The sequence below is a fragment of the Salvelinus sp. IW2-2015 genome, linkage group LG37, assembly GCF_002910315.2.
Source record: "Salvelinus sp. IW2-2015 linkage group LG37, ASM291031v2, whole genome shotgun sequence".
Lineage (NCBI taxonomy): Eukaryota > Metazoa > Chordata > Actinopteri > Salmoniformes > Salmonidae > Salvelinus > Salvelinus sp. IW2-2015.
In genome coordinates this window covers 11,718,416-11,738,404 of record NC_036876.1, presented here as the reverse complement: position 1 = coordinate 11,738,404, position 19,989 = coordinate 11,718,416, and the positions used below count along the sequence as shown (strand labels likewise).

Below are 19,989 nucleotides of genomic sequence, written 5' to 3'. Positions count from 1 at the left end.
GGTTGTGTCTAATTTATGAGTTGCTGTCACCTACCAATAAACTGAATGAATCCCTTCATAATTGGATATATGATGAAGTATTCTATTCTAATGGGTGAGGGTAAACAGATTCTAGATATGAGGCTTTACCTTGACGAACTGATCAATAATCCCAATATTACTATGCAATAAAACATTTTCCATCCCTATAAGGGCACTTAGTTGCTATCGCTATACTGATTATCATGACTACTGCAATAATATGAATCACATTTGTTAGTAAACAAACTTGCATGACAGGAGACTAGGCTTCATTTCCTTACACATCCCCACTGTGGTTTAGTTACATAGAGCCAGCTGTCAGCATGGCTGCAGATGTCGTTAGGGCCTTGTTCCATTTCAAACATTAACYGCTAACCCTAGCAACTAAAAAGTGCAGTGAAAACAACAACTATCAATTTATTTGAGATCTGTGAACACAAAGTGTAGGTGCTAAGGGAAGAGGTTAGGGGTCAAAATGGAATTGGGCCCTAATACTGATTGAACATAAAACATTGTTTTATTTGRTAGTCACTTGATCTTCTGAATTAGTCACAAAGTAAGCCTATTTAGACATTTGACTTCTCTTTTTCCAATGTGGTTGGTGTATTTGGTAGGCCTGATCAAATACACTGCTTCCCTATAGAAACCAAAAGAGGACGTTCCAGGGATGTTTTGAGGATGTAGACAGACCTCAAAATGTGCCAAGCAATGAATATCAATAGGCTATAACAGTCAGCAAAATTGACCAAATGAGTGAAATTACCGATTTACACACGCCTCCGAATATCCATACTAGAGTACTACAGTAGCGGCTCCTGATTGGCTGAGTAGGTGGGGCGGTTAATGCATCTCATTAACCAGCCCGATAATAGATGATTTCCAATTTGATTAATTCCTCTACTCTGAATAGAATAGGAATGGAGTTATAGGCCTGCTCAGGCTGGTTATAGACAGACGATCACAATCGAGCTATACCGTAGTAGATCCTATTGCCTAGCCCATCAATCCTATTTCATAAGGACTGAAGAYAGAAACAGATMATTTGGTTTCAATTCAACATACATATTTATTAGTGAAACCAAAGTGCTGTAACGTGTATAAATTCAATCAAATAGCCCAGTACACACACCAAAACGTTTCAAATGTTCAAATCAAAAGGCTATTGCACAGAAAATGTGGACAGTCGGGTGCATTGCGAATTCAGAACCGCTGGACAGCAACATAATAAACTAAAGCGCTGATTATTGGGAACGAGATCAGAATGACTGCTAAGGCTTGATCCATAAATTAAAGCTGCAATATGTAACTTTTTGGACGACCCCACCTAATTCACATAGAAATGTGTGTTATACACTGAACAAAAATATAAATGCAACATGTAAAGTTTTGGTCCCATGTTTCATGAGCTGAAATAAAATAATATAAAAATGTTCCATACACACCAAAAATGTATTTCTCTCCATTTTTGTGCACAAATGTTAGTGAGCATTTCTCCTTTGCCAAGATAATCCATTCACCTGACTGACAGGTGTGGCATATCAAGAAGCTGATTAAACAGCATGATCATTACACAGTTGCACCTTGTGCTGGGGACAACAAAAGGCCACTTTTAAAATGTGCAGTTTTGTCACACAACACAATGCCACCCATCTAAAGTTGAGGGAGCGTGCAATTGGCATGYTGACTGCTGGAATGTCCACAAGAGCTGTTGTCRGAGAATKTAATGTTAATTTCTCTGTAATAAGCCTCTAACGTCATTTTAGAGAATTTGGCAATACATCCAACCGGCCTCACAATCGCAGACCACGTGTAACCACGCCAGCCTAGGACCTCCACATCCGGCTYCTTCACATGCGGGATGGTCTGAGGTGGGGTGCCCCTGCCCAGTCATGTGAAATCCATAGATTAGKGCCTAATGAATTTATTTAAATTGACTGATTTCTTTATATGAACTGTAACTCAGTAAAATCTTTGAAATTGTTGCATGTTGCATTTATATTTTTGTTCACTATAGATCTGTCATTCTCATTGAAAGTAAGTCTAAGAAGCGGTAGATCTGTTCTGTATGTGTTATTTCTATGCTTCCCGTTCTTAAGATTCACCAGCTTCAAACAGCTGAAAATAAAATATTTTGGGTTACGGGAAAGATATTTCACAGCGGTTTAGATGGTACAATAATTCTCTASACTATACTTGCTTGTTTTATCACATAAACTGAAATTAGGCGAACTATTAGAATTTAAGCAACCAGGAAATGGCGGAGTGATTWCGCCATAGTGCATCTTTAAATAATTAAATAGTTAAGCCTACAAAACCAAAGCAATCCATATGTTCAAATCAAAAGGCCTGATATGTCATATGACATAAATAACGCAGCCACATCCGAGTCCCCAAACGTAACATATCATACTAATTTGAGTGCCCCGGATTGATGTTTACTATGTTATGTCTAGTCTATGAGACCAGGCTGGAGACCCCAGTGCGGACACATTCTGAAATCAAAAGATGGTTTAGTATTTGGTTTAAAATCTCAGGGGAAGGTCAAGAGAACAATAAATACTTTTCTGTGAGAATACAGCAATCCGCTTTGGGTAGAAAATTAATTAAGGCTTTTGTTTTCATAGATGTTGCCTACGACGCAATAGGCCTACTTGTCCTCATTTTAAGGATAACAAAAACTACTTAGCATACATTTGAACGCCGCAGAAGCTTCGGATATCTTCCCAGTTAAGTAGCCTAGCTTTGTTGTTTGRCTACTTGAAAAGAACTAGGGCAAATCACTCGCAGCTCACCTCTTCCAATGCATTGTGGAAAAGTGTGCATCATATTCTAGTAGATGAAGACCCGAAATGAGTAGGCCTATAACATCCTGGCATTTAWACCATTCTCGATTTTTGAAACGTTGCATACTATTAACATTATATTTTCGTATACTGATAATGCATAATGCGTGATTGCGTTGTTTCCCGCTATTCGTTGATTTCGGTAGCGCATCCCCATATCTAATTCATCAGCTGTTGTCAAAGCCGAAAATAGTATGACAACCAGGAATTTAAAGTATGCCTATACTCGACTTTCGAAATGTCACGTACTATACTTAATTTTTTCGCATAMTCAAACGGCCAACAATTTAGGACSCAAGTATKGGTATTCTGATAAGGCCATTAAAGACGAGACACCATTGTCCAGACTGAATACAARCAAACATAATATGGGAAAGAAGGTTTAAATTATGGGGTTTGCTGGACACTGCTCCTGTAAATCAGTTCCCCAAATAAAAAATAGAAACATGAGTTTCAAGAAATATTTGCATTGGTCCAGCCTACCCTATACTTAGGGAATCCCCAAGGGTCAAAGAGTAATTAGGTCCCTATAGAGATCTCATCATTTCCAGACTGATGTCACTGTGATACAATGGTCTGGTTGAGCAGTCTGGTTGGTTTGGTTATGTTGCTATGATTTGGTTGCCCTGCTGTGTTTTTGCTGGTGCCCTGCTGTGTTTTTGCTGGTGCCCTGCTGTGTTTTTGCTGGTTCCTTTGGCTTTGTTTTTGCTGGTGCCCTGCTGTGTTTTTGCTGGTGCCCTGCTGTGTTTTTGCTGGTGCCCTGCTGTGTTTTTGCTGGTGCCCTGCTGTGTTTTTGCTGGTGCCTTCGCTGTGTTTTTGCTGGTTCCTTTGGCTTTGTTTTTGCTGGTGAACAGCAAAACCAACCTCAAAGTACTTTATTATTTAAGTGCATTAAAAAAATATCATAAGGCCTTACTTTGAGGGCCTAGTTTTTCCCTAATAGAGTGGCCACATCAGGCCTGCAAGTCGCATTATGCTGGCTTGCAAAGCAATGTTTAATTCCTATGGTTCCTATGGTTGAATAGTGTAGCATTAAAATAAACAAACTACTCAGGTCAACCATACTCATGCCACAAAGTCATTCACAACTCTTTCTTAATCTTTTCTGCAAATTTTGTCTCCTTCATGCCACACCCTGGCACTCTCACACAACTTATTCATACTCTGTTCAGCTCTACTCTCACGGTCTATCTGTTTCCCTAGTTTCTCTCTCTTTACTTAGTTTCATTGTTCTGTTAACTACAGGGCTGGGCTATGATTGCATGAGACAGAGACAGGAAGAGCGTGTGTCTGAGAGTCTGTGTCTGAGTGAGTGTGTGTGTGTGTGTGTGTGTGTATATACGGACGTGTTTTCTTTGCATGAGTGCATTTCCTCTCTTTGTCTGCACCGACGTGTCCTGATCCATTTCCTCCTCACCTAAAGTTGCAAGGTAAGTGCTCTACAAAATAACTTCTAACTACTTTTTCCCCATTTCCCTTATTTTCATTGTCTTCTTTTCTCCACAATTTTTCCTTATCTGGGATGCCTAGCAGGGACATATTTTCCTAGGCACTCCTTTTTATCTCTCCATCTGGATTTTTCCCCCTCAAATTAGCTGAGGAATCTGAGACGGAACAATAAAACTAGTCACACTTCGCTTGCCTCCCTCTTTCCATCCCTCCCTCTAACTGTCCTTCCCTCCATCCTCTCTCAATATCTCTATCAATCACAAAATGTTTAGCTATCTCTTTATTCTCCTCCCTATTTCTCTCTTTCTGTTTCGAGATTGTTTATGGACTCTGCTCTGCACGTAGTCCTTTATCACCTATCTCAATGTAATTATTCCCCTTGTATTTCATCCCTCTACTTCCCTGCTCCTCTCCTCTCACCTCATTTTTTATCTCCCTCACGCGCACGCACGAGCAGCACGCACGAGCAGCATGCACGAGCAGCACGCACGAGCAGCATGCACGAGCAGCACACACACACACACACACGTGGCAAATTGCTCTCATATCTCCCTCCGACACTCCCTCTGTCTGCCTGTATTTTGTCCCCGCTCATATTTCTACCTCTGATTAAAAGCGCATGAATGATCTGATTGGCTCAATGACCCCAGTATCCTATCTCTGACCCCCATCTCTCTCTCTATCTCTCCCACCATCCCTATCAATCTCCATCTGACTTGAGGCCATCTGCTGCTCAGGGCCAAAGGCCTAGGTTCCCTGTATCTTGGGCTACGTCCCAGTTCTCTTATATTGCCTCCTTTCCTTGCACCCTAGTTTCCTTTCCTTGATCACTGATCTGGATGGAAGAGACTGAATGGGAGATGCAATGGAGACCAATTGTCCTGTCTTGTCCAGTTCATTCTAATCAATGCTCATGAGAGACGAGACGAGGAAAGGAGGGTGTTAATTTGTTCATGGTCAGGGGCAACCTACAAATTGCCTGTCGCATCAGAATTAGCTATCTGTCAGTGTTAGGACACATCTCTTCCCTCTCCCTTCGTCTCTCCCTCCCTCCTCCCTCCCCTGGCCCATGGAAAGTGTCTAGGCAGTTGAGAGGGGAGATGGGGGAGGCAGTAGAGGGAGAGAGTGGGGAGGAATGCCACAGTAGGCAGGCCCAGCAGTCATGATTATCACCGTGGTGTTTAGCGTTTGTCAGGAACCCGACTCTTCCCCCACAGAGCGCCCTCGCCATGGCCGCTCAGATCACTCCCCAGGCTCACGTTACCTTCCTCATATAAGCTAACCAGGTGAGGAGCACCAACACACTCCTCCTCACCCAGGCCCCTTCAGTCCACTCACACACACAGTCACGAGCGGCCATCAGGCAGAATGGAGCTGGAGTCAGGTGCGGTGCCGGAGCTAGCCGAGGGGATCATGCAGTTAAGTGGACCGGGGATTTTTTCCTCTTCACGACTCTGTCTAAGCATTGTAACCCTAACGCCTACCGTCGCCCGCCTGCAGCCCTTGTCTGTGGGGGTTGGTGGTGGCTATTTGGCAGTATGTGTCCTACCTAGGCTAGCATGTGTGTTATATTTACTCTCGCTCTCTCTCTTTTTACCCATTACTCTTTTTCTGACGGGTTACTTTTAGTAGCTTGTTTTGTTTTGTTGACTTGATCCTCTGGTTTAGTTTTTCATCTGCTTTGCTAACTGCATTTAATATGTCAGTTCTGTTTTCACAAGGGCCTAATAGCCTTGCTGCTAGATAGCATGAGCGTTTAGCTTCTATCCTCCTCACTGGGATCCTGCAATCCCTGCTGAAGCATAGACCAGCCTACATTTCAAGCTGGTCAAGCTGGTCTGACCAGCATGGTCTAACTGGTTAGGCTGGCCATCCAGCTCATGCTGGTATGCTGGTGATGCAGGTATGCTGGTGACCAAGCTGGTCCATGCTGGTCCAGAATGGTCAAGCTGGTATGGCAAAACCATGCCCATCATTTCCATATTTCCCAGCATGCTCTATTTCAATATATGTTTTGTTTGTTGTGTTTTTGCATGTACATTGATTGATTCATTAATGAGTCGTATGCTACACAAAGATACATAACATACATGTTTCTAAACTAATCCAATCGGTTTTATTGCACCCGTTACTGAAATGGTTGTTCTAGTTTAGATGGTTTAGGTAGTCTCTCTCATTCAACTTTCTAACCCTGGCAGTCAATCTACATTTAGCTTGTGGGTGAATACAAGTTACAATTGTTGGATATCCCCACTCTGGCTGGAATTAAACATCACTTTGCAAGCCAGCATGTTGTGACTTGCAGTCCTGATGTGGCCACTGTATTGGGGAAAAACTAGGCCCTCAAAGTAAGTTCTTATGATCTATGCAATGCACTGTCTTGAATAATGAAGCACTTGGATGATGGTTTTGCTGTCACCAGCAAAAACACAGCAGGGCATCACCCTATGCTGGTCTGTGCTGCTGTTTTCAGCGGGGACGTGCATGAACTTCCTTGCCGGCACTTCCTAATACCTAAATCATTACCTGTGATGTATAGAAAGTTATTGATTCAGGTTTAGTTTCACATGTATTGTTGTTTTGTGTTTGTGACACAGTCTCAACAGTATTAAGTGACTCAGCTCTAGTAGCATCAGGAAAGGGTTCAGCTGATCCTTTAACTGGGTTTAGGCATGTGTTGTGTACCTCTTCTGCTTTGTGGCCCACAAACACTCAAACACTGTCTAGCCACATGTGAATTCTTTCTCCATTGAGTAAGCAATTATGAACCTGTTGACCTATGTGCTCACACCAAGTTACGAAAGGCTGCTGTCGCCATGTCAGTGTATATGTATTTTATCTAAAGACGAATCAAGGATAGCGACCAGCGAGTACTTAGCGTGTTTGCACCCCTTTCYTTTTTTCCCCCCTCTCTCTTTCTCTCTCTCTCAGTAAGAACACTCAGTCGATTGTTAACCACGGTAAGCTCTGTGTGGTTGTTTGGAGGGAGAGAGTGAGTCATAGTTGCAGTTTCCATAGATGCTGATCAAAACAGCCATGTTCTTTGTCTCAGGGGTGGAGCTTTAACTTCAAAAAGTCGCAGAGCCGAGTCGTTTGTGAGTGCTCGAAGCTACTGACTCKATCCATGACCTCTCATCGTCATGTAACCTTTTACGATGGGCAATGGCCGTGCCAAGCCAATTCAATCCCACTTTATCAGTACTGAGTTTTTTCAGTGGCGCCTGTATAACTGAAAAATGTCAACTCAATGCCATGCCAAGAGTTTTTACAGCTTTAGTAAAAGCAACATTTATTTTTATTTTTATGAAGACGTGTTTTGTGCATGCSCTGGATTGTGAGAGAGCGTTTTCGTTTCTTTGGGACATATTTTTCCGAAAATGTTGTCATTGCCATTAAGGACTGGTTTCTTTCAAGGTTACCCAAAACCCAGGCCATTTCCCTTCATGYTAATATTAAAAATATAGAGTGGAAACCATGACAAGCCTTTGCCAGTCTGGCTCCCACTTCACCTGGTAGTTACCTACAGTGTGATTATAGTGCAGCTACAYATGTTCTGTGAGAGTTGGGTGAACTCTCTGGTGAGTAGTGTTACTGTAACATAGTGTACTTACTACAGYTATAATACACCATCGAACCTGCTTTTAACCCATAGAGCCCTTTGCTTGATTTGTTTTAGGTGTAACGCTACTGGATTGACAGTGAAGCAGCCCCTTTAAGACAAACAACAGGACATCCCATTGAATGAGGATAGACCATACAAAACAATCAACATAGTGCTCTGTTTCAGGGTGAATAGGTTCTAAACGATAAACATCGATACTACCTGTCTCCCATGATATTCCACCTGCCTTCCATTTTATACACAAAAGGTCTGCCAAAGGACATTGGCCACGTTTAGTGTAGTCAGAACAACTGTCTAAGGCCAGGTGACTTGAGTGTAGCCTGTACAACATCCAACATTCATTTACCCTGGAGTATGACTCTATCACTTACTGAATCGGATTGCTACAGGGAAATGACAATGGCAGAGGTACTATGAATCGATAAATCTGTGTATATTATAGCTTTGGAAACTGGCTAGAGAGGCACAGAGAAGAGAACGCGAGAGAGAGCAAGAGAGAGGGAGAGATATTTAGTTCAGTGTGAGCATGTGAGACGTGATACGACTCGCCCTGTAGACACACCCTCTTTTGTACAACCACAAGTGTTGTATGGGTCGGTTTGCCTGCTATGTTGTCGTATTACACAACAATGATGTAACCCTCCTACCCCTATGGTCTTCATCAAGCAACTTGACCCCTCATTTTGCATCCTATCTTCTACTCATTTCCACCTCTATCTCCCTGTTTCTGTCTTCCGGCAGAAATAGTGATTGTTATCATGCTGTGGTTATATGAGTTGTCGCCCATCCACTCCATTCTCTGTCTGCTTTCCAATATGGAAATCGGGGTTCTTGCCAAGTGAAAGCAATTTCCCTYAGTTGACTGTTTCTGCCACCTCCAGCGGCAACAACTCCCCATCTCCATTTGTTTCATTTCATAGCAAAGAAATACACCCCTTCTCACAACCCAGAAAATACAACAGACTCCACTTACACCCTTTCTCTTCCAACTCTCCCTTCTCCAACTCTACCATTCATTTATCCTCCACCCTCACCTCCCCTGACCCACTCCCTCTACCCGGTGCAGAATGCTCCATTTCCAGGCAGCCGCCCTCCCCCATAATCCTGCATCCTACCTACCTACCATCCATCCCCCACCACCATCACATCCACTGACCCACTCTCTCCTCTGCTTCTTCCCAATGCAGAATGTTCCCCTGCCAGGCAGCGCCGGGCCAGTTTGGACCAGAGACACGGGAGCCGGGGCTGAAGTTGTGGCGGGTGGAGAAGATGAAGGCGGTGCTGCTGGAGCCGGCTGAGGTGGGGGCCTTCTTCAACGGAGACTCCTACCTGGTGCTGGAGCACAGGGGGGACCAGGGGGCAGACCTGCACATGTGGATAGGTGAGGTTACGGAAAATCGGGAAAGTATTCAGACCCCTTGACTTTTTCCACATTTTGTTATGTTACAGCCTTATTCTAAAATTCATTAAATAAAAAAACATCCTCAGCAATCTACACACAAAATCCCATAATGACAAAGTGAAAACAGGTTTTTAGAATTTTTTGCACCTGTGGGAAATTCAATTGATTGGACATGATTTGGAAAGACACACACCTGTCTATATAAGGTCCCACATTGAAGGTCCCCAAGAGAACAGTGGCCTCCATCATTCTTAAATGGAAGAAGTTTGGAACCACCAAGACTCTTCCTAGMGCTCGCCGCCTGGCCAAACTGAGTTCCTCTGTGGAGATGGGAGAACCTTCCAGAAGGACAACCATATCTGCAGCACTCCACCAATCAGGTTCATCTTCCAACAGGACAACGACCCTAAGCACACATCCAAGATAACGGAGGAGTGGCTTCGGGACAAGTCTCTGAAAGTCCTTGAGTGGCCCAGCCAGAGCCCGGACATGCCCCTGATCGAACATCTATGGGGAGATCTGAAAATAGCTGTGCAGCAACGCTCCCCATCCATCCTGACGGAGGTTGAGAGGATCTGCAGAGAAGAATGGGAGAAACTCCCCAAATATAGGTGTGCCAAGCTTGTAGCGTCATACCGAAGAAGACTCAAAGCTGTAATTGCTGCCAAAGGTGCTTCAACAAAGTACTGAGTAAAGGGCCTGAATAATTATGTAAATCTGATATTTCAGTTTTATATTTTTAAATAAATGAGCAAAAATGTATTAAAACTTGTTTTTGCTTTGTCATTATAGGGTGTTGATGAGGGAAAACAACTATTTAATAAATTATAGAATAAGGCTGTAATATCACAAAATGTGGAAAAAGTCAAGGGGTCTGAATACTTTCCGCATGCACTGTATATGTCAAATAAGTAGTGTCCAGAGTTTCTACTGACCAGGGCCTGTATTCACATAGCGTGTCAGAGTAGGAGTGCTGATCTAGGATCAGGTTCCCMTGTCTTGTTCRTTATGATCTAAAAGGCTAAACTGATACAAGATCAACACTCCTACTCTGAGAGGGTCTGGAGATTTTGCTGGTCAAGTCACATGTTCATGAGAAACTCATGAGGCCCCACTAATAAGGTACTGGGCATAAAAACCTGCAGAACAATGTAGTAAAATACTCCGACACATACCCTTAATTGAAGTACATTAGAAAGTGGATACATGTAAGAGTGGGATGGAAAAGGATGCCTGAGTCTCTTGGCATAAGAGCCCTCTATTATCCTCCATGGATGGGGCCTCGTAAGCTCGTATCCAGTACTGCTCTGTATATCCAAACTACTAGCCAACCCATTGTGTACACGCCTAATTAACCTCCTTGCRGTTGAAAAGCTAATAACCCGTATGCGTTTAGTGATGACACACACGCCACGACGCTGACCCAACGGCTGATTATGTGAGGACGGAGACTAAGACTGATGGATGGAAGGACGATGAGAGAATGGGGATGGGGGGGAATAAAAGAGAAGAGCTCCCCAGGGGAAAGGGTTGGGTTCTGTGTGTGTGTGTTCATAAAAAATGCAGTAGGGCTGTTATAGTACTCAAATGTGGCGGTTGTTTCCAGCATGTATCCGGTGCTTAGGTGACACTAAGCCAATTGTCATTGCATGGAAGAGGGCACCCCTCAAAAAGCACCCCCCCCCCCTCTCTCTCCCTGGCCTCTCTGTCGCTCGTGACCCCTCCCTCCACCTCTTACATGACCCCTCCCTATTTTGTCTTTATTTACTCACTCGTTTAGTCTATGCACCCCATTTCACCCAACCTCTCTCTCCCTTTACCGTCTGACCATTCTCTTTTTTGTAACTCTCCCCCTTTTCTCCCTTTCCCTACCTTCACAACCCCCCCTCTCTCTTCCTCCCAGGTGAGAAGTCATCTCGTGACGAGCAGGTGGCGTGTGCCATGCTGGCTACCCAGCTGGACAACTTCCTGGGTGGTGACCCCATCCAGCATCGCCAGGTCCAGGGCTACGAGTCCCCAGAGTTCATGAASCTCTTCCCCAGGGGGGTCAGCTACAAGGTCGGCAGGAGGGAGGATACTCCTAGTTCATGTTTACTGACAAACACAAGGTCCCAATCCTATCTTGAGAAGTGCATGTGTATGGGATTTTACGTGGAAACTTTCCCATGGACATCAATGTGTGATTTACTGTATCTGTAACTTTGTAATCCGTGTGTTTCCCACATTAGATTTGGGCCCACTATGAGTAATGCATGTTTATCCTAACGTGTTAGGATTGAGTCCTATATTGCCAGTAAATGTAATGTTTTTCCTGTAGAAGCACTACTTTGCATAATTTCATCATATGCTGCTGATTTCTTACCATATCATTCCATATCTCTCTCTTTGAAGTGTTAGCCAGTAAAACCCCAAATACTTCCTGGTTAGATACAGGTACAAAGAATCGACCATAAACAACATTTTCAGATTGTTAYCGTTCTCTTTTCTTCTTTCTTTTCCTCTCTTCTATTACTTTTACTCACTTTCTCTCAAAAACACACATGCGTACGCACGCTCACTCACATGTGTAGGACGGTGGTGTGGAGTCGGGTTTCAGGCGGCCCCAGGGTGGGTCAGGGCCGGTCCACAGGCTGTACCAGATCAAAGGGAAGCGCAACATCCGTGCCAAGGAGGTGGTGTTGAGCTGGGAGAGCTTCAACAAGGGAGACTGCTTCATCCTGGACCTGGGAGAGGTGAGATAGAGGGAGAGAGAACGGGGGAGAGTAAGTCGCTCTGGATAAGAGCGTCTGCTAAATGACTTAAATGTCAATGTAAAAGGGGAGAGAGGGGGAGAGGTAACAGGGAGGTGGRGGGGGAGGGGTGAGAGCAAGGGTGGGGAGAACATTGTTGCCTTGCCAAATCCAAATGTCCAATTTCCCCTCATTTAGTAATCAATAAAGTAGGACTAATAAAATAAAACATGTCTGTTTATGTCTTTAGACCATATTTTCGTGGATCGGCTCGCAGGCCAACATGTTTGAGAAGCAGAAGTCGCGTGAGATCGCTAGCCTGATCCGCGACACTGAGAGGCACGGTAAAGCACGCATCACTGACATCAGTGAGGGAGAGGAGCCGCCAGAGATGCTCAAGGTAAAATGGCCGGCATAGTCCTTTCCTCCCAAAGCAAATTAAACAAAGTCACAGACCTAGAGACTTGTCAATCCTCTAATGTCTAAGCATATTTAGAGACTTTGATATTGAGGTATAGGAAGGTAATGGGTCTATAGTTAGTCAGACAAGTTACAATTTCTTCCATTCTGTCACAAACTAGTCTACTCACAAACACTTTTGTTTTGTGGACTGAGGTTGCTGACATGATGTTGAGGATCTAACTTTGAGGATCTGACTTTTTTTAAATAAACCTCACCACAATCCATGTTCCACTCTGCCATGTGATTGACAGGTGCTGGGACCAATGCTAGAGCTGGCAGAGAGCACTCCAGAAGAGGACAGTCAAGCAGACGTCTCCAACTCCGCCTCCCTCTACAAGGTGGCTGGACATTACAATTCTATTATTAAACAGTRGTGTGTCTCATGAAATGTTCTATTGCATTACAACAGTACTATTGTAAATGGATAGCTCACCCCATTTGAGGTATTTTGGAACGTAGACTGCACAGCACAGCTAGCTATACTTTGGGGCTCTTTTTCCCCCAAGAGCAAACAAGGTGAACTAGATCACAAATGAACTAAAAGTCATGGCCGGTGTTGTTGTCCTCCACAGGTGTCCGATGCGACAGGTAAGATGAAGCTGACCAATGTCTCTGAAAAAAGCCCATTTGCCAAGGACCTTCTGGTGCGCGACGACTGCTTTATTCTAGACAACGGGGCCAATGGAAAGATCTTCGTCTGGAAAGGTGAGGAAAACATGTGAACCTCAACTAACATATTTCTGCTCCATGAAATGTATCCCTAGAATAAGTTTTTCGATATCCAACTAGATATCCAGTGTCTCATTAAAAACTAATTTAATCAGTGTTTGTAATGAATAAAGTGAATTGACATTATCATGGTGAGACCTTACTGAGACCTCTATGGGTTAGACTGAGGTGAGACMTTATCCCACTTGTTATGATTGACAGGTATGGGAGCCAATGCAGAGGAGAAAAGGGAGGCCTTGAAAATGGCAGATGACTTTATCCAACAGATGAACTACCCCAGGATGAAAACACAGGTGAGTCAAGCATGATCTCACAAATGACAAAAACCCAGACGTTATTTTCTTATTGTCCACCCATTAAGTCTACTCAGCAGCATAACGTCAGCAAGTGATAGCGTCATGATTTTATTATACCTGAAAACAGTAGAATTTGCATATTTAAGTCCAGTAAGTCAAATTCCATGTAAGTCTTCCTCCATTATAACATTGCACTGCGCAGTGTGTTGTGTAACCACCAGGTCATGAACCCAGTGTCATATGATGCACTAGATAAACAKTTATGACCGGGTAGTCAAATCTCTGCATTGTCTTACAGGTGGAGATTCTACCACAGGGGAGGGAGACAATCATCTTCAAGCAGTTCTTCAAGAACTGGAACTAAACTACAAGGGTTTTCAGAAAGGGGTCTCAATTAACTGTTGCGCTCCTAAAATATAATGAAAATAACAACCTGGAATATAAACGGTCTCAATCAATGTTTAAAAGTCTTCTCATAAGGAGTGAAAAAATCTCAAATTCCAAGAACATATAGGTTTTTTTTTATATGTGTTTACTTATATGTATATATTTGTACGGTACTGTACTCACAGACAACAACTGTTTAGTCATGCATAGGTCAAATTAACTCAAAATAATGAGAGCATTTATAATGATGTCACACCAAATGTGACACTAAGTCACTACTACTGGTTCTGACTGGGAAGGAAAACATGTGYTCACTGGTCTTACTGGGCTCTGTTAGTGGTCTTATTTAAAGCCAAGATGATATTCCACAAAGCCTATAAWGGGAATTTGTTTGCTTTTGTCTTTTTTTGTTGTTGTTGTTTTTTGTTTTTTTACATTTGTTTATGAATTACAGGGACATATTCAAATAATACCTTTAGTAGGCTACAGATTATGAAAATAAATGGAAACTGAAAGAACCCGTACAGAGGGTGGCTTCGTCAACTCTCACTATGACATTGGCTTTGTTCCAAATGGCACCCTATTCCCTATATAGTGCACTACTTTTGACCAGGGTCCATTATGGYCAAAAGTAGTGCACTATGTAGGGAATAGGGTGCCATTTGGRACACAATCGTTGAGTGACTAAGTTTTTATTACCTGTGCCTATTCTCCCCTGTTTGTTTTCCTCACTGGGATAATCAATCAATTTTGACCTTTCACCTGCATGGTGAGAAGTTCCTTGGTTGTTTCACTTTTTCCGTCACTGGATAAACACACAACCCCACCTACACCTGAGGGAATTAACCTTCCATTAACGTTAACCTCTAGGGGCTACTGTTGGGGTCGTCAGAAATAGCCTATGTTTATGTTCTTAAAATGTGTATCGAGCTAATGACTATTGTCTTTGACTGGGGACTGATTGTCTGTCCTGAAGTGGAGGTGACTGTTGGTTTCTGTTGCAACCTGGAGATTATTAGGCTAATATTGACCTTTATTCCTTTGACGTGTGCGATTAACACTCAAAAGTGTAAAAGGACCCCCTTCCAATACATGCACCCCACACACTCACACTATTACGGGTCTTTAAGGCCCGCACAGACTRTACGACTTTGCCATCCCCAAACAACATTTCCACGTCGTGGGCAAATTCTTAGGTTGTAAACGATTGTCGGACATCTTGACTCATTCAGTGTGACAGGGTCTAGGTCTGACGATTAAGTACCATTACGTGTGGTCGTAGGCGCCAACAAAGTTCTGGCAGTGTCTGAAATGTTGAGCATTTATCATGTGGTGTGGCTGGTGTTACGAGCCTTTCCCGGTGACTGACCAATAGGAACACCTCCGGCACTGAGTATGCACACAATAATACGATTGTTGTGAATAGTGCGATTATTAAAATAGTTTGATTTAAACATTGACATGCTTTGCAAGAAAACAATTTCCTAATAATCTTGTTTACATGACACATCTGAAATCAGGTTACCTGATGGGACTTTGATAAATTCACAAAATCGCTAATCCAAATAAATGTTCTACCACAGCAACCATGTTATTTTTGGTAAGCATATTTGATTCTGACATATAAGGTTCGTAAATTGCATACTTTTAGTTTTTCCAAATTCAATTAACTTGTACATAAGCATAGAGGAGGCTTGAGCTGCTGGTGCTGGCACATGTGCTGAACAAATGCACCGCTGCGTTTGATGTAGCCGCCTAAGTCGGCTGACGTAGGCTCCCAAGCCAACCGCAGAATGTGACGACCAAACTGAAACAATTTGCACAATCTGTCCAGGTTGATCACAAGAGTTTATTTTGGGAACATCGCACAGTGTGACATGTAATTATCGTAAAAGACTGAATCTGACGTACAGTTTGTATCGTAAAAGACTGAATCCGACGTACAGTGTGGGAAGGCCTTAACCCCTTTCTGGGCCATTCATTGCGACATTTCACCTGGAAAACCAACTATTAGATAGTAATTACCAGTTCCAACTATCGGTAAGTAATTCAGGTGTGATCATGACTGGTCAAGATGATGCATGACGCAAAGAACCATGCAAACTCTCACCTTTGCATTCATATCTATCAAATTTATGATCGCTATTGCCTTTTGTCTTAGCAACAGCAGGGCAATACTTAGCAGCAACAAAGTTCAGATTGGGTTTGCCAACCAGGCAGATTTATGGTTGTTTATTCAGAAGGAGAGAGATACCCAAAATGTTAGGGCCTACATAAAGCTGTCCCAACAGCAGAGCTTTCTTTTCAGCACCATGGAGTGAATCCTCACCACTGCTACACCTGGCTATCAGCGGAGCCTTGTCTGGCAGCGAAACAGTTCATTCAGCCTCATTTACCGCCTTTTTAAAAAACAAAGCTGATATGGCTGACTTGCTTAAACAAATGTGGTTTCTACTGACAATTGAGATGTACAAACTATGGCATAAGGGGACGACAAGCGGATAAGGGGCAATCCGTAATTTCGATTAAGATGTTAATGAGCGAGCTAGGACAGATATAGACAATATAACTATTTGTTCAGCACTTTTGAAATGTACAGAGACAGAATTCAAAAGATGAGCGGTTCTTACAGTATTCTCCCTGTACAGCAAGTCAGAACCGTGGGACAAACAAAGGATGCTTATATGCAGACAATGAAAGCTCTTACAATATTTGATTATTACATTTCTCTAAAACAAGCTATAGGCTACATGTGCACCACCAAGTCTGAACAGTAGACACATTTATGAGGGGAAAGGGACCAAATTATTAGGGTGAGGCACATGGGCAACTAACAGCTTACTACACAACATACCCTTAGTATTACTTTCTTAGCTACAGTATACGGTTGAAGTCGGAAGTTTACATACACTTAGGTTGGAGTCATTAAAACTTGTTTTTCTACCACTCCACAAATGTCTTGTGAACAAACTTGGCAAGTCAGTTAGGACATCTACTTTGTGCATGACACAAGTAATTTTTCCCACAATTGTTTACAGACAGATTATTTCACTTATAATTCACTGTATCACAATTCCATTGGGTTAGAAGTTTACATACACTAATTTGACTGTGCCTTTAAACATCTTGGAAGACCAAGACCTCAGAACAAAAATTGTAGACATCCACAAGTCTGGTTCATCCTTGGGAGAAATGTCCAAACGCCTGAAGGTAACACGTTCATCTGTACAAACAATAGTACGCAAGTATAAACACCATGGGACCACGGAGCCGTCATGCCACTCAGGAAGGAGACACGTTCTGTCTCGTTGAGATGAACGTACTTTGTTGCGAAAAGTGCAAATCAATCCCAGAACAACAACAAAGGACCTTGTGAAGATGCTGGAGGAAACAGGTACAAAAGTATCTATATCCACAGCAAAACGAGTCCTAAATCAACATAACCTGAAAGGCCGCTCAGCTAGGAAGAATCCAATGCTCCAAAACCACCATAACAAAGCCAGACTACGGTTTGCAACTGCACATGGGGACAAGGATGTACTTTTTGGAGAAATGTCCTCTGGTCTGATGAAACAAAAATGGAACTGTTTGGCCATAATGACCATCGTTATGTTTGGAGGTAAAAGGGGGAGGCTTACAAGCCGAAGAACACCATCTCAACCGTGAAGCACGTGGGTGGCATCATGTTGTGGGGGTGCTTTGCTGCAGGAGGGACTGGTGCACTTCACAAAATAGATGGGTTCATGAGGGAGGAAAATGATGTGGGTATATTGAAGCAACATCTCAAGACATCAGTCAGGAAGTTAAAGCTTGGTCGCAAATGGGTCTTCCAAATGGACAATGACCCCAAGAATACTTCCAAAGTTGTGGCAAAATGGCTTAAGGACAACAACAACTCAGTTACACCAGCTCTGTCAGGAGGAATGGGCCAAAATTCACCCAACTTATTGTGGGAAGCTTGTGGAAGGGTACCCGAAACGTTTGACCCAAGCTAAACAATTTAAAGGCAATGCTACCAAATACTAATTGAGTGTATGTAAACTTCTGACCCACTGGGAATGTAATGAAAGAAAGAAAAGCTGAAATAAATCATTCTCTCTACTATTATTCTGACATTTCACATTCTTAAAGTAAAGTGGTGATCCTAACTGACCTAAGCCAGGTAAATTTTACTATGATTAAATGTTAGGAATTGTGAAAAAGGGAGTTGAAATGTATTTGGCTAAGGTGTATGTAAACGTTTTGGTGTTTTAGATGGGCATTCCTAAAATTACATTTCAGGCGACAGTGTAGGCTATACCTCAGTAAGCACGGACCGACGCCTAGGCYTTTTGGATGTATTTTAGGGGGTAGATCAGCTTTAATATTGCAGATAGATTGTGGCTTCCATCAATGTAATTGTCTGCATAATTTCCAATCCCCCCTGTATATATTTTTTGAATATATTTTTGTATATTTTCCTTTATTATTTTCCCCTAACCCTATCACGCCTCCCCTAATTGGTGTAAACTAATGGACAGCAACACTTAGGCTTCTACTTCCAGCTTCTACATACTATATACATTTCATGGACACAGTGTATTTTACAATAGTTATTATTTGTTTGTTTTTAGTCCCATCCTTCAGCTCCCCTCAACCCCACCCATCTATCTCTGAACACCATCCAGTTTTGATTTCTATTTGCCATATATTTTTAACTGCGCTGTTTCACAAAAGTTCTGAACCTATGTACATTTTACGGACACAGTATATTTTACATTAGTTATCTTGTTGTTTTACGTGCCACCCTTCAGCTCCACTCAACCCCTCCCATCTTTCTCTGAACACCATCCAGTTCTACTTGCCATGTATTTTTCAATGGTGCTGTTTCACAAAAGTTTGAACCTTTCTATTCTTATCGTTTCTACAGATTGTCAATTAAAGATACAAATGTTTTTCTAAAAGTATTATTATATTATTGATCGATTGTCTATGACTTTTCAAATCACCCAGCAGTGCTATTTGCAGAGTTAGCTCCAGRTAAATGTTGCACATCTTCAGCAATTCCTGAACCTGCGACCAAAAACAAGCTACACATGGACAGTACTAAAACAAACGATCAAATGATTCTGTAAATCTGTCTGGACTTGATTTCCACGTACACCGGCRGCAGAACGGCCAGGACCGGCCCTGCATGCGGCCCTGTTCTAATGTTTTTCCACTAATTGGTCTTTTGACCAATCACATCAGATCTTTGTACATCACATATTTTTTCAGACAGGTGAAAGAAAGCAGGTATGGTCTGATACAAACAAGTCCCGGCGGGGGTACGCCCAGTACCTTAAAACGTGAGCCTATCACAATTAACACAACATGCCAAAAGAACTATAGGCTATTACAGCATTATTTAACATTACCGCATGTCAGCCACATGAAAAATGAGCAAATTGACTTGAAACCRGGTGGTGGTATATGCTCCAAATTGCGTAGTTCTTCGACGAGAACACTTACATTTTGCCAAGGCGGAGATTAGTTGCCGAGACCGAGACAACAGTGGACGTATCAATTTAGTCTACAAGTGTAGGCCTAATGKCAATTWCAGAATGTCATTAYAATACACGTAKGTGTTTTGTAACAGATGTCTCTTTCCATYCRTCAAACTGCAAGTGCACAGTGCACTGTTGTGGTTTGGATGCTGGAATTATTTTGTGAGAGGATGAATGTGCGCGGGTAGCCTACAGGAGCAGCTTTTTGAAGTGAATGTTTGACAATCGGATGTTAACATCATGACAGGCTGTGTTTATGCCACATTAAAAGGTAATGCATGATTAAARTGATATGACAAATCTTTACTAGGCCTAGGCTACTAGGCACACAGAGATCGTATATGATCTGAATAGGGATTGTGTAGGCCTATGTAATTCTATGATTAAACCACAGGAGGTTGGTGGCACCTTAATTGGGGAGGGTGGGCTCGTGGTAAAGTATGGAGCGGAATCAGTGGAATGGTATCAAATATATCAAACACATGATTTACATGTGTTTGATGCCATTCCTTTTGCTCCGTTCC

At 42.6% G+C, this 19,989-nt stretch overlaps 1 protein-coding gene across 3 annotated transcripts; it reads left to right on the top strand.

Annotated features, from left to right (window-relative positions):
* The first annotated feature begins 2,643 nt into the window (after window positions 1–2,643).
* On the top strand, window positions 2,644–14,464 carry LOC111960336 (macrophage-capping protein-like). Of its 3 annotated transcripts, none has more exons than XM_070437854.1 (9): window positions 2,644–2,747; window positions 9,123–9,321; window positions 11,246–11,395; window positions 11,908–12,069; window positions 12,317–12,466; window positions 12,780–12,866; window positions 13,101–13,233; window positions 13,459–13,550; window positions 13,852–14,464. In XM_070437854.1, the coding sequence occupies exons 2-9, from the start codon at window positions 9,124–9,126 to the stop codon at window positions 13,915–13,917; spliced, it is 1,038 nt and encodes a 345-aa protein (XP_070293955.1). In that variant the 5' UTR covers window positions 2,644–2,747; window position 9,123; the 3' UTR covers window positions 13,918–14,464. The 3 variants fall into 3 exon arrangements, with proteins under 3 accessions (XP_070293955.1, XP_070293954.1, XP_070293953.1); XM_070437853.1 differs by lacking the exon at window positions 2,644–2,747 and adding an exon at window positions 4,119–4,294; XM_070437852.1 differs by lacking the exon at window positions 2,644–2,747 and adding an exon at window positions 5,579–5,731.
* Window positions 14,465–19,989: the final 5,525 nt, after the last annotated feature.